This window comes from Sinocyclocheilus rhinocerous, unplaced genomic scaffold (genome assembly GCF_001515625.1).
Source record: "Sinocyclocheilus rhinocerous isolate Xijiao unplaced genomic scaffold, SAMN03320098_v1.1 scaffold1606, whole genome shotgun sequence".
Taxonomy (NCBI): domain Eukaryota; kingdom Metazoa; phylum Chordata; class Actinopteri; order Cypriniformes; family Cyprinidae; genus Sinocyclocheilus; species Sinocyclocheilus rhinocerous.
Genome location: NW_015628313.1, coordinates 616059 through 630651, shown reverse-complemented (window position 1 = coordinate 630651; position 14593 = coordinate 616059). Strand labels below are relative to the sequence as shown.

Sequence of the window (14593 nt, the reverse complement as noted above, 5' to 3'; positions counted from 1 at the left end):
CATGCCGTATTTTTATATGAAAATAAACAAGCTGAAAACACTCTAACTGAAAAACTTTGTGCTTTTCTATAGTATTAAGCCTCAAATGTCAACTATACATCGGATTGGTTTCTTCTTTAAATTATAAAAAAAATAAAAATATGAATAGTATTATAATGTTATACTAAAGCTAAATTTAAAATAATGGGAAAAACCCTTAAGATAACATGTAGAAAGAAAAAAACGCATCTTAAGCACGCAGAATAACATAAGTGGACTTTGAACGATTAATTGCCGCTTTGAACGATTACGTAATTGTGGCATCCATAATTGTAATCGCGATTAGAAATTCGATTAATTGTGCAGCCCTACCTCCAGGAAGTTACATCATTTAGGTGGGGAAATACAGCACGAAGTATTAGCAATGAATCTGATTAATTTTGTGGTTTGTCTCACTCAGAAAACATTCCACCCTTGATTTAATTACAGAAAACTGAAAACATTTTTAAAAGATGAATTTGATGAGCAATTCCTAACTGTAGCTCTCAAGGTGCAGTCACATTTACTGTTTGTGTGTGAAACACAGGAATAATGATGACAAAATAAAAATTCAAAGCAAAAAATAAATAAAAAAATTTGCCGTAAATAACAGCTTTCCAAACAGATAATTTTATTATATTGAAATGTAATGTAATATAAAACTGGTAACTACAAAACTACACTACAAAAAAACCATAAGACTACAAAACAAGAGGCTTGCTATTGGTCAGTGCTGCGAATTTTTGTGTCAAGGTTCACCGAACTTGAACCCAACATGAAATTTGTATAGGGAAACCACAGATTCTTTAGTGTGACAATTCCTATTGAAATCCCTATAAAATTCTGCTCAATTTTGCTGTGCAATGTGATCGTACCTTTATTGTCCATAGGGTCTGTCCTGTTTTGCATGCTGTTAATTGTCTTGACATTTTGTAAATAATCAAAATATAGCCTAATGAATATAGTTTTATTTCAAGTGCCTGAGCTTAGATTGTAGGCTCAGAGAGCACAACTTACCCATTTAATAGGTTGGCACTTTCTTCCAGGGCCCGTATGCGCTGTCGGCATTCCATAATAAATGAATCCAAGGCATATTGACAAGAGTCCAGTTGCTCCTGTATGCTTCCAGTCCCACATTTGGTGAGATGCAAGAGGAGTCTCTCTCCATCCTCACGAACCCGAGCCAAGTGCTCCTCACCCTCCATGACTTCCTCTACTGCAGTCTAAAAATGAGGGGATAAATGAATCCAATTACATAAGGGACAGAATGAACCATTGTTATTAATAATGGTAAATGGCTCCTAATCCCAAATTTTAAATCCGGCATAATCCCCTATTAGTTAATGCTTCTTCAATGTTTCACTTCTGACTGGTAGTTGCCTTATTGCTTTGCTCTGGTGCAATGTTTCATTACATGACTGAGTCATTTCATTTGTTGTATGACGCTACCTTGAGCTTTTGTTGCTTAGCTGAAATAGCAACAGCATCTCCTGTTTGCTCAAAGCAGTCCTCAATTCCAGCCCTCAACTCAGACAGCCAACAGTTAAAAGCATGTGCTTTCTCTAGCAGAAGGAAAGACAGAAAGAGAACGACAGTCCATAAGAAGAAGTATATGTGAGCTGTTGCTGCACGCGGACAGATGGACTGTGTAGGTGTGTATGGATGGAACAGCTCTCTGTTGTCTTAGTAACCAGCCTCAACCAATTCCACCGGGAGCAATCATAATGTCAGTGGGAGAGGCAGCATCTGAGGCACAGGTGTGTGGCTGTCATGTTTTTAGGGAGTGCCGTGCAGAACCATTTCAATCAAACATAAATAAATAAAATACCTATAATAAACTATTCATGAGCCAATTTAATGGTATGTGGTTTTAAAATCCCATCTAAAGTCTTAGTTTACTTATAACTGAGACGTACACTATTGTTCAAAAGTCTGGGGTCAGTCTTTTTTTTTTTTTTCAACAAATAAATTAAGAAATGAACTTTATTCAAGCAAGGACACACTAAACTGATCAAAAGTGACAGTAAATACTGTAATAAATAATAACATTTCCGAAGGATCATGTTTCACTGAAGACTGGAGTAATTAAAATTCAGCTTTGCCATTACAGGAATACAGGAAAAGCAGTTATTTTAAACTGTAATTATATTTCACAATATTACAGTTTTATTGTATTTTTAATCAAATATATGCAGCCTGGGTGAGTATAAGAGACTTCTTTCAAAAAATACAAACATTTGAATTGTAGTGTACATTTGATCATTTAATCAATGTTAAAAATATTACTATTAATTAATTTATTATTAATTACTGTTACACTCACCATTGAAGAGCTGCAGTAGAGCATCCTGAAGAGACCCCAGGATCTGGCTGCGGCATTGTGTCACTTCCTCATTCCTCTTGACCAGGTGGGAGACAGCGTCACCCAACAGGGTCAGGTGCTGAGTTGGGTACGTTCTACATAGTGCTCTGAGAGACTCGCTTGCTACATCCAGACTCACCTCTAACTGCTTCTGTGACCTCTCAACCTCCTAACAAAATACAGGGTATATCATTTTTAATTGAATGTTAAATGCCTACATAGCAGATTTCTGCCTCTCTATTTAAATAAAATTCAGTCACTTCACTAGCCTTGATCTTAACAAAATTCTCTGGGTCAGAGGATGTTGAAAACTCTGAAAGCGAGTCCTCCAAGGTCTTCAGCTGCTCTGAAATCTGGGAAATTAGGTCTAGAAGCTGCTGCCTCTGGGAGTTGAAGTCTTTATACATGCCTTTGGTCTGTTCATACACCTCTGCAGCATGGGAAATCCGCTTCCTCAGATCTGCAGCCATCACCTCAAAAGAGCAAGAACACGTGCTAGGTTTACCAGTGGCCATGACTGGCAGTGTGTTTTTTATTCTCTTTACATACTAGATGATGAAACATCATGCATCACAACAAATGTCACAACCACTGCTGATGAATACCTGCAGTTCATTGTGCATGTGCTGGGTTTTCATCACTTCCTGGAGCTGTGTCATCTTTGCCTGCAAGACCTTCAGTTCATCTTCCTTATTATTCAACTCCAGCTGTACAAACACAGAAAGTATGGTTCTTATTTGTACCATGTTTTGGTTTTGATTTTATGTTATGTATTTTTTCATGTTAAGTTTCCTTTACCAGGTTAAAATCGCCTTGGCTAAATAGATCTCACCTTGAACTCAGAGAGGCGTTCGTCCATGTCATGAGTGGAGAGTAGACTGGCAGCTCCCTCACTGAGCTCACTGACAGAGATGGCACTCCAACACTCAATGTCATTAGCCAATTTATTAATGTCATTCCACAGCTCAAGGGAGCGAGTGTAAAGACTGATGTCTGTATCCGTCCTCTCAGAGATCTGCACAATAATGAACACTGGCCATTAGTGCATCCTGTACATAATGTGATGTAAATAATAAGAAGACCACAGTTGAAAGAGTAGACACACTCATTTCACCAGCATAAGGGATGCATATATTTCACTTCTACGTCACCATCCATATGTATAGAATTTTGTTTGTACTTACCTACTACTTTATCTATGTTTGTACATCTCAGTGCTTTACCTTTTTCTCTCTTTTTCTTTCTTTTTCTCTTTCTTTCTTTCTTTCCATCAATACTTCCCTTTTATCTGAACTGTCATTTGTTTTTTTTGTTTATTTCTTTGTTTTTTGTATCATGTTTATGACTGCGTTTGTACATTGAAGTGCTTCACCTTTCATTCTTTCTTTCTTTCCATCAGTACCTCCATTTTATCTGAATTGTTATTTGTTTTTTGTTTTTTTGTATCATAAAATTGATAAATAAATGATAAATATAAAGAATAAAGGATGCATTGGTACTTAAAATCTGGTCAATATCAAAAAGTCAACAACTGTATGACAACCAATAATTGGTCGATATCACGAATCTACTTTTTTTTTTTTTTTGCAATATCGAAATTAAAAAAATAGTTTTGCAAAAACAAAATAAAAAAATAATAATTTATAATGATTTTAACTAGCTTCCATAGCACACTGAGTGCCAATTCTCAATGTTCTCATTAACTTGTTACACATTTGTCATTTGTAGGAGCAATCATTCTTTACGACCAATTTAAGTTTTCAAATGAGCATATTTACATGTTTGACGATAGAAAATGCTTCCCCTGATTTGATACATCCCTGCCTCAAGTTACTTCATAAAGTGATGGGGACTAAACCGAGCATGCTAAATGTCTAATGAAAAGCATTAAATGCACTCACATCCAGCCACTGATCAACAATGGCATCCATCTCTGTTGTGACATTTTCACTCTGAATGCTTTCCTCGGGAAGCTTCTCCAGTACGCTGGTCAGGCGTTTGCCTGAACCAATGAGCTTATTCAGGTCCTCCTTAGTGGCCGCCAACTCTGGCCTCACCGCTTCCAGCTGAGCAAACAGAGATAACCTTATTACCTGTGTGCTTGTTATCATAATCTAAATCAGTTGTTTAATAGGTGGCACATGCTGAGGCACTAACCCGTGACAGAGCTCTGTGGATATCCTCAGGGTTGTGTGGGTCCGACTGGGCCATTGTGATGGCATGAGCTCTCTCTACGACCGAGCTGATCCTGGTTCTCAGGGTCTGATATTCCCTACAGAGCTCAAGAAGGTTTGCACAAAGGTCATGGCTGTATGGGGAAAAACACAAGCAGCCAATTCTCAGATTTTAGGCACGAAGTGAGGGGAACATCAATAGAGCTATGCAAACACGCACTGCAGTCTTGGCAATAGCTCAAAACACTCTCCCCTTTCTTCAGTTTCTTTAATCCAACGGATAATCTATTTAGAGATTCACCCACATATCCATTAAATGACGCACACACAATAAACCACACTTAAATTGCATTTAAACATGGCAACAGTCGCAACCTGTCAAAATACCCATCCATCAACCCACTGGCCCACTCCAGCCTCTCCCTCCCATAAGTCATCCATATCAAGATCAATTTGACAAACCATTCTTCTGTCCAAACATACTAAGTTTCAATGGGAACTTAGTGTATAAGGCTTGGATAGCGAAATACTCACTCCTCCACAATAATTGCCCTAGTCCTCTCCCAGGTGGACTGGACCAAGGCTACGTCCCGTTGGGCATCTCCTGCAAGCTCAGAGTCTCTGTGGGCCAGTTGTTCTCCTCTTTCTCCCAACCACAGCTGACTGTGCTGTAGGGCTTCGATCTCTTCCTCCAACTGCTTCAGCAACCACAACCTGAAAAATAAACAGATATTATTAAAACAGCATAGCACAAACTTTGCCATTGTTAGAGTAAAATTACAAAACTCATATCTTTGCTTAGAGTAAACAACTGAAGTCCACATTTTTTGGAATGTAAAATGCAATTTTACAACAGTAAAGCACAGTTTATATTGTATATGCATGCTTCTAAATATACATATTATTATTATGAGTATACATTAAGTTACTATAATTCTATTGATATATTTTATTATTTATTAGTTTTATTATGTATATATACACCATTATAGCTTTTAAAAATTAAAACCATAAAAAAACTTTTTCATTACTAGAAATAAAATAATTCTCATTTTCAATCTCATTTAGTTTAACTTAATGTACTAAAATAAGTACAACTGAAATAATTATGAATAAAACCAATATAGACATATAATAAAAAACTACTAAAAATGCCCAAAATTACTAAAATTGTAACTGAAATTAAAATGGAAAATATTATTTTGTATTAATAATCTATAATTAATAGAAAAAAAATATTTCACTGTACAGTATTATTTATTTTAATTATATTTACATTAAACTAAAATAACTACTTGAAATGGCAGAGTTCAAATTTAAGATATTTCAGCAATTATACTAAAAATATTTGATAAATTTTAACTGATGTTTTAAGTGTTTATTTTGGTCAAGGTCTTTTGCTGATGTCAGGACGGATTAGTTTTGCAAATGTGATGTGGACATGATGCGCTGTTTTCTATGTGGTATGTGGTTTGAGTGATCGGAAAACATTTTGAACCCTGTTTACACCTCTATTTATGTATATAGCACTGTCCACTAGTAATCATACTCAAAATAGATTTTAATACCAGATACTAAATACCAGCCACATCAGAATTGGTGTGAAAAGGCCCTAAAGACAGTAATGGCAGAGAAAACATAAGTGCCTGTACCTCTGTTGAAAGGCATGGGTGCTGGCTTCTGTTGGCCACGGTATATTGACTCTGTCCTCCAGCTTTGCCAGACTCCCAAGCAGCAGCTCCTTCCGTCCCGTAAAGGAACTCCACATGGCCGCTAGTGCCTCCGCCTCACTCTGCTTTGTCCCAATGCTTCTCTGAAGCACCTGCACGCTCAACACAACATCATCCACCAGCCCTCTGCAGGATGTTCTTGCCTCCTCTGACACCTGTAAATGAAAATGTGATTTGTTCAGGATGATATCCAGGCTAATAGCCTGCACCTCCAGACATGCTAACTCCTTGGCAAGGTCCCCAAGTTCCTGATTTATTTCCCTGACTTTGGAGTCATCCCAGCTCCCTCTTCCTTCAACAGCATCCTGGAATGTCTGTAGAGAGGTTCTGGCTTTATTGTAAGTCTCACAGAAGTCTTTTAGTTTGAGTAGAGCTTCATCTCGATGCGCTACTAAACTCTGAGCTTCACTGAAGAGTTGAAGGCAGTCCTCCTTCCTGGTCTGGAGGTGCTGCAGGTCTTTTGGGGCTATAGACGGGCTGAGAGCATCTAGATGTGGCTGTAAGTCCTCCAGGGACTTTCCCTGGGTCTGAAGGGACATCTTGTCCTCCTTTAAACCATTGGAGAAAACCGATATTTATATATTTTTCAATTTAGACATGAAAGGATGATGATTGGATGATATACTATAAAGACATAATGTACCTTGGTTTTGGAATCAGCAGCCTGTAGATCAGTTATGCTGACTTTGCAGGTGCTTTGAATGTGCCTGAGGAAGTTCTCACTCCACTGAGTCAGAGCAAGCGAGACCTGACTGAACTGCTCCAACTTAGAAAGATGGGACTGAAGTTCCTGAATCCTGAAAATACAAAATTAAAGGTCAGGTCTCACCCATCCATATTAAAGGAATATTTGATAATGCAAAAGAAACTTTGTAAAACATGCAGTGAGAAACATACTGTATTTTACAAATATTTTTTTAACAAATAAATGCAGTCTTGGTCAGCATGAGAGACTTCTTTCAAACTTTTGAACATTGAACCATGATTTACTACTTGATAATGCATGAGGAAACATCCGCAGTATGGACAGATTTTGCATATGCCCCCATGCATATTTTAGAAGCACATCGGCAAACAGATAGACTTAAAGCCAAATGACAAGGACTAAAAAGCCAAAAAATTAAATAAAATAAAATTTACCTGAGTGGTATACTGGTACTGAGAGAACACCACCTCTCCTCCAGGTTACAGTGAATATCTCTAAGCTCTGCGGTCCTTTCCTCTGAAGCTGAAGAGTACAGAGACTCTGCACGGGTCTCCAAACTTTCCAACAAAGACTCCTGAGAGGGAACTTCTGACTGCATGTCCTGGAACATCATAAGAAAAAAAAAAAAAGGGTTATTTGCCATTAAAGACATAGAGTCCCACATTGTCACACAACAGGAATTTAAAAAAGGAACCAAGAGTGTTGAAAATCCCTAAAATGCCCCCTGACTTCACCTGCAGCATCTGAAGCTGGCTGTGTAGCTTCACATTGTCTGTGGTCAGGTAGGGAGAATCTGAACTGCATAGAGTTTCGCACCTGTTCAACCAGGACTGCAATAGTGACAGATCTCTCTCATATCTAAAAACCAGAGAGTCAAAACATTGCATTTTACATTACAGTTTTAATTTGTGTAACGAAGACCTCTTCCAACACATTATGTAACAAATATACATTTAAACACATGCCTTTGCCACAGAGTCAACAGGTTCTCCAGTTTTGATAGTTTTTCAGTGGCTTGCTGGGTATGTAATTTGTGAGCTTGCTGAAGGTCAGCCACAGCTTTCTCCAGCTGTCCGCCATCAGACAGCCTCCTCCAGCCCAAACTCAGAGACATCAGCCTGGGCCCCAGCTGCTGTAAACGCTGCACAACATCCTGAGAATGAAGGAAACACAGTTTGTGTCATACATAAATGTTACTCTAGCAGACTAAAATGCCCTTAAATAAACACATTTTTAAAAGCAGCAGTTATTGTGATCGTAACTGTATATGGTCTTGAATAGGGGTCTCATACTAATGGCCCTCCGGCCGAATATGGGGATTATTACTTACAGCCCTTAAAGTATAAATAGTTTATCTTTTAATCCAGTCTGCAAATTGATTTTTACTTTCTGCATTTTGGTTTGGTCTTCGTTACTCTCTTAAGGATTATTAAACAGCAGTCAATATTTTTTTTTCTACATGGCTTATTATAGCCCTAAAACAAAAATTAACTGAAGCTGTATCCTAGGAGACAGCAACAAACAGACATGCTGCGACTAATCCTTCATTTTATTTTTCTGACTTTAAAATGAATTAATATTCACAAATATCATACTGTACATGTGAACTAATTATTATATATTTTTGCCATTTTCCATTTAAAGAATTTTTAACCATTACATCAAAATTAGATTGCATTGATTGTATAAATAATGGTATTTGTTGAAGCTGTTGGCTAGTGGCCCCAAATTTGAGTTTGACACCCCTGGTCAAGATGGTACAGTATATATGGTATGGAGATTGTTTTATTTCGGTCTTTATGTCGTCTGTTCCCAAACATATGTAATACTAACCATATGTTCATGGAGAGTTTTATATGTCGTTGATGCTGATGTACAGGAAGTAACTGGTACGTTCAGTTTTTCCTGTAGTCCATTCAGGAAACCTTCCACCTAAAATGTGTGAAAACAATGAGTAACACACATCTAAATTGGCTTAAATAATATATCAGATCGGAGGAGAGCCAAGTACTGTATGTAATGTCACCTCATTGAGATCTTGGATAAATTGGTTTGTATTTTTCAAGCTAGAGTGAAGCTCTGCTTCTTGTTGCTCCACACTATTCTTAAACTCCTCCCAGTACCTCCCAATCTGTGTCAGACGTGCTCTAATTCGCCCTGCCTCATTCAGTGTGATGAAATGAATTAAGGTCTGAAACTCTGTCTCCAATCGACTAAAGACGTCCATCTTCTCCTCTAAGCCCTCCTTCAGCATCTAAGAAGGAGCGAAATCAATGCTGAGACATTATTCACTGAGTGCTAAATGAAACCTATCTTGTTGTTTGGTTAATTTGGTTATGTTTATTAAGTTACAGTCTTCTGATCCAGGTTTACATCATCCATCATCTCTGTTTACCTCCACAGTGTTTATCTGCTCATCCAGGTTGGCAGAGGTTCTGCTGAAAGCTTCAAGCTCCTTCTTACTTTCACAGACCCAAGAGAAGAAAGCCTCAGACTCACGGCTGAAACCTTGCCACCATCTGTGCATCATCTCCAGATCTGACATGCTATTGGAACAGAGACAAACAGGAAAGAAGCACCACTTGTGAAAAAAGAAGTACGCTTTAGCATACTTTTAAAGAGATAACTAATTACTGAAAGAATATACTGAATGTAATGTTTTCAGACACTTAATTGCATGTTATTTACAATTAAATAAAAATGTAATATAGTTTTAATTTATATTAAATTTGATTAGTTAACTTTAGAGTGCTTTTTGACCCATTAAATATAATTTTTTTGTATGCAATTTCATGAAATATGGTTGAAGTGTACTGCCAAATGTACTGATAAGCATTTATGGCAATCTAAAATATACTTTAATGTCACTTTTATTGAAACTTGTATGTAATGTCATGTATTTAAATATTTGTTATTACACAGTTATTACACAAAAAAATATTAACTTTAAATGTATCCATTAATTAATATACTACAGTTGACATTATAATCAAGTTCTTTAAATGTGCTTTAGCATATTTAGAAACATAATGATTGTACTTTAAAATAAAAATGGCCAAAAATATCACAGGGCACTTCTGAGAGATGTTGTTAAAGATGCAGCAGACTACTGCAATCTGACATAATTGAAAATGAAATTCTCTTGAATTGTACATTACATGTATGTACAGTAGATAAAGACATACTGACTTAAACCTGTCTTACATTTTCCTGAGGCTGGCCTGTATCTCCTGCAGTCTCTCTTTTGTGGACTGGGCCTGATCCTGTAGTAAAGACTGATTCTGAGGACCAAGTTTAATATCTGCTGCCTTCTTCACCAGGGACTCAGCTCTAACAGCAAACATGTTACCCTGCTCATGAAGCTCCTAAACAAACAACACACAGACATGAGTCTCAGCCAAAAGTTCATTAAACAAACTACTATTTTTTCTGTCTGTGCTCTCACTTTAACATTTTTCATTTCAATCTTGAAGTTGTCCAGGCTGCTGAAGATGAGCTCCCTCTGCAGGACAGGACTGACAAGACACACAAACTGCCAGATGGCCTCTCTCTCCACGTCAAACTCCTGCCATGCACTCACAGTGACCTAATGACCAATGAGAATCACACAATACTGTACCATTTCACCACTAATTGTTGTAAAGGTGAAACCAACTGCAAGAAATCTGGGTGATTACATTTCTTGCAGTTTTTCATGTTGCATTACAGGCTTACACTTTATGCACAAACAGTAAGTATGCACTCAAACAATAGCCAAACAGTTATGATTGTCTGCTGGAAACAAGCTCGGTCCTCTGAAGAGAGGAGATTTTTAAGGTCTTTTTGATTCCAAGGACCCCCATTGTCCACAACAACATTCATGGAAAATGACTTTCCCCATGACTTTTCCAGTTGTTTGTGATTACTGGATAAGGATTAAGTATAAGGATTTTTTTAAACTTATTATTATTATTTTTATTTTTTTTACAATTTCTAATTAATAAAAAAAAAATTGTTTAGAGCTTGGCATAACTAGAAAAATTAAAACGAGAACGAGCGTTAGTTATAAGATATCTAATATAAAATTATGATTAATAACTAATATTTAAAAATAATAATATTTGGTGTGTGTGTGTGTATATATATAGTCAATAGTGCGTGCTGTGTGTACATTAATGAGGAAAAAAAATTAACTTAAATGATTTTAGCAAATGGCTGCAATATAACAAAGAGTGAAAAATTTAAGGGGGTCTGAATACTTTCCGTACCCACTGTATATACACATACACACACACACACACACATACACACAGTGGAGATCAAAATTAAAGAACAACCTCCAATTTCCTAAAACAGGAGTAGTAGGGCAGTTTTAAGCATATTTCATAAATTAATTGTATTCTGAAGCACAGTATAAAAAACTCAAATTAGATATTTGAAAAAGATCTCTGATCAAAATTAGAGAACACTTACAGATACCTCCAAGTTATTGGTGTTAATCTGGCACCTGGTGCTAATTTAAAGCCAATTATAATATGGCCTATGTGTAAATATCATTATTTGATTGAAAGCGTTACCTGCAGGTGTTTCTCCTGAGCTGCCCGGTCTTCTTTACAGAAATTACTTTGAGAACGGAGATCTGTCTCTATTTTTTGCTGGGTTTTCATATTTTGCTATGTACACACCATGAAAGGGTAAGACAGACAAGAGCGAGAAAGGAAAAAGGAAAGGGAACACAAAAATAAAATAAATGATTCTGAGATCTCCCCCTTGGAATATCATGCATGACAAACAGTCACTTATTCACAGCAATCAGATTAGCAAATAAAATCGATGAGCAGATTCATCATGTCTATTGCATTATGTGTGTCAACAAAATGAATTCTACCTGGTGAATGAGAAGCAGCTGTTTGGCCTCTGTTACATTCTCTGTGTTCAGTATTCTTCTGTGCTCCTGTGTCTGGATCACCTCCTCCTTCAACTGCTCTCCAGACTTCATGTTCCCTTCACTGGCCACTGCAACTGGAACATCCTGAGAAAACAGTAAAAGAGTTTAACCATGCAAAATATCATCAGAGCAAAATGTCGTAAACAGTAATGCCACAGATATCTGTGCAATGCAAAGTTCCTGTAGATGATATGCAAATATGTTTTTTTTTCTCCAATAGCCATATATTAACATTTGCATAGCATTTTCTTTTGCAGATATTTCCTTCCCAAAGCGAAGTGAACATTGCATTTATAACCCAGAACTAAGTGGCCATGAGCAAACATGAAGACATGAAGACCATCCTTCACCTCAGACAGAGACAGCAGCAGTGCAGAAAACTGTTGTGAGAGTTTATCAAGAGCAGCTCTCTGTGTGTGACCCTCACTCTCAGGACTTATGTCCTCCAGGACAGCAAGACGAGCTTTGAGCCAGTCCAGAGTCTCACCCTGAGCCTTTACCGCCCGATGCTGCATCTGCAGAGAGAGGAAGAGAGAGGTCAGCTGAAGTCACATAACAGACAGTGGTCTGCATACACATATACAGTATGCAGATGAGCATTAATCATGTTGATTTGGGGTGAGCTCACCTGGACAGAGGAGGTTTCAGCACCACTCTGAGTCGTCTGCTGGAAAAGAAGCCATCCAGAGAGCTCACTGAACCTGGAGCACAGCACACAAAAAAAAAATGAAAAAAAAAATCCTGAAAATTTCACACAACCTGATCACCAGCATATGTTGTCCCTTGTGAGGAAGTGCGCTTAATTCAAATATTTAAAGTATCTTTTAAATAAAGTACTTGCAGGATAAATAAAAGGCCACTTAAGCTTACTTAAAGAAAGTACACTTTAATGACTGCTTCTTAGCACACTTAAGTACACTTATAAAAAAGTGCACTTCATAATAATGTCAAATTGAACATTTTACTTTAAAGAATTGTTTTAATAATCTTTTGTCGTGCTTTAAAAGTACACTTATTTTGATGTTGACTAACATACTAAAGCCCATTTAAAGTACTTGATTATAATTTTATAGTGCATATTTTTTTATATTATATTCAAAGATAAAATATTTTATAGAAGTATATTATATAAGTACTAAATTGGAAGTTCATCATCATAAATGTGTAATTTAAAATAAGAATTAAAATTTAAATACATTACATACAAGTTTCAATAGAACTTACATTAAATACATTTTATAATAAATGCTATATTGGGCAGTATACTTTAATATAAGTAATTCTATAATTGCATATAACAATTACATATAAACATTTTTTAAAAAGAGGCCTTGCTATAATTGCATATAACAATTACATATAAAAATTGGAAGTTCAAAAATCACTCTAAAGTTCAGCTAAGTGCATTTAATAAAAATGTAAACTTTTTTTTTTTTTTATTGCAATTAACAAGCAACATGGACAGATTTCATCCTATAATGTGTCCCATTTTTAAATGTAATATTTGCATCTCACCTGGCATGCCACTCTCTCCATTTATCCGGGTCCTGTTGTAGTCTCAAGTGTGCTCGTTCTACTAAACCCCTGACGTCTGAAACATGATCTCTGGTCTCCTCCAGCATTTGATAGCCTATGTCATTCTCTGGAAGATCCTGACAGAGATGCTCTATTGTCTTTAGTCGCTTCTCGCAAGCAGAAAGTGGGTTTTTCTGTCTGAAAAAGGCCTATAAAGAAACATAAATAAATGTTAATATTTTTTATGAAATGTAACTTGCATGGTCTTTTCTTCATCTGTTCTATCTCACCCTGTGTTCTTTGATCATTTTTTCACTGCCAGCTGTGAGCAGGGCCTTGTCCTCCCTTTTCAGCTCTACCCGACACTCCTGTAGCATGGTCATCACCAAACGCCTCTCTGTTTCCACCCGGAGTCTGAGCAGATGGGATGGGGCCTCGGCTTGAATGTCCTGGTAGAAAAAATTCTAGTTAAGAGTCCTGGTTAAGCTGTCTTTTTAACCTTCCAACTGACCTTCCATTGCTTGTGCAGTCGTCTGACCGTCTCCCGCAGACTCTGTTGGTCTTCCTCAGTGATGATATCAGTGAGGTCATCACACGCCTTTAAATAAGCACTTAAAATGTGCTGGTCCAGTCGCCCAAAGAACTCCTGAGGAAATATTTGCAGATTTAATTTGAAAAAACAAGACAAGTTAAATATGTTTGAAGGGTTCGCCAATTAAGACATTATTGATGTACATTATGTTTGCGGAACAGCTCATCTGGGTCTCCCCTTTCCTTTAAACAGGCCTGGCCCACACGCAGCGCCTTCTCCAGGTCAGCACGAGACTCTTCATACCTCCGCATGAGGCTGCCGTTAGTCTCTGCCACCTGCCTCCATTCTAAAGCCTCCTGCATCAGAGCCTGATCAGAGTAGAACACAGTTACTCCATCAGCTCTGTAGTTGATGGATAAATCCAAACTAGTGATTTTTTTCTGTGGAACAAAAGCAAGAGTTAGAGAATCTCCACTTAGAGATGCAGCAGAGGTGAATATTTTCAATGAATGACGACTTAAATTTTCAAAAGACTTGGATTACAGCACAAGAGTCATATGGACTACTTTTATGGCGCTTTATTTATTTACTGAGTTTGGCAGTCCATGTTCACCATGTTGTCAAACATT

The 14593-nt window shown here is 37.1% G+C and overlaps 1 protein-coding gene across 1 annotated transcript in view; it reads right to left on the bottom strand.

Annotated features, from left to right (window-relative positions):
- syne1a (spectrin repeat containing, nuclear envelope 1a) overlaps nucleotides 1–14593 on the bottom strand; it is a 133452-nt gene that overhangs the window by 95060 nt on the left and 23799 nt on the right. The window contains exons 23-49 of the mRNA XM_016548796.1: nucleotides 14168–14332; nucleotides 13944–14078; nucleotides 13723–13881; nucleotides 13433–13641; nucleotides 12546–12618; nucleotides 12268–12432; nucleotides 11858–12001; nucleotides 11547–11642; nucleotides 10436–10576; nucleotides 10195–10355; nucleotides 9386–9536; nucleotides 9017–9244; nucleotides 8824–8922; nucleotides 7956–8143; nucleotides 7725–7848; nucleotides 7425–7591; nucleotides 6928–7081; nucleotides 6207–6832; nucleotides 5089–5268; nucleotides 4538–4688; nucleotides 4282–4446; nucleotides 3213–3395; nucleotides 2986–3087; nucleotides 2650–2853; nucleotides 2342–2549; nucleotides 1468–1580; nucleotides 1036–1241 (exon numbers count right to left, since the gene is read on the bottom strand). Coding sequence (XP_016404282.1) covers nucleotides 1036–1241; nucleotides 1468–1580; nucleotides 2342–2549; nucleotides 2650–2853; nucleotides 2986–3087; nucleotides 3213–3395; nucleotides 4282–4446; nucleotides 4538–4688; nucleotides 5089–5268; nucleotides 6207–6832; nucleotides 6928–7081; nucleotides 7425–7591; nucleotides 7725–7848; nucleotides 7956–8143; nucleotides 8824–8922; nucleotides 9017–9244; nucleotides 9386–9536; nucleotides 10195–10355; nucleotides 10436–10576; nucleotides 11547–11642; nucleotides 11858–12001; nucleotides 12268–12432; nucleotides 12546–12618; nucleotides 13433–13641; nucleotides 13723–13881; nucleotides 13944–14078; nucleotides 14168–14332 — 4697 coding nt within the window. The remainder of the gene's footprint in view (nucleotides 1–1035; nucleotides 1242–1467; nucleotides 1581–2341; nucleotides 2550–2649; nucleotides 2854–2985; nucleotides 3088–3212; nucleotides 3396–4281; nucleotides 4447–4537; nucleotides 4689–5088; nucleotides 5269–6206; nucleotides 6833–6927; nucleotides 7082–7424; nucleotides 7592–7724; nucleotides 7849–7955; nucleotides 8144–8823; nucleotides 8923–9016; nucleotides 9245–9385; nucleotides 9537–10194; nucleotides 10356–10435; nucleotides 10577–11546; nucleotides 11643–11857; nucleotides 12002–12267; nucleotides 12433–12545; nucleotides 12619–13432; nucleotides 13642–13722; nucleotides 13882–13943; nucleotides 14079–14167; nucleotides 14333–14593) is intronic.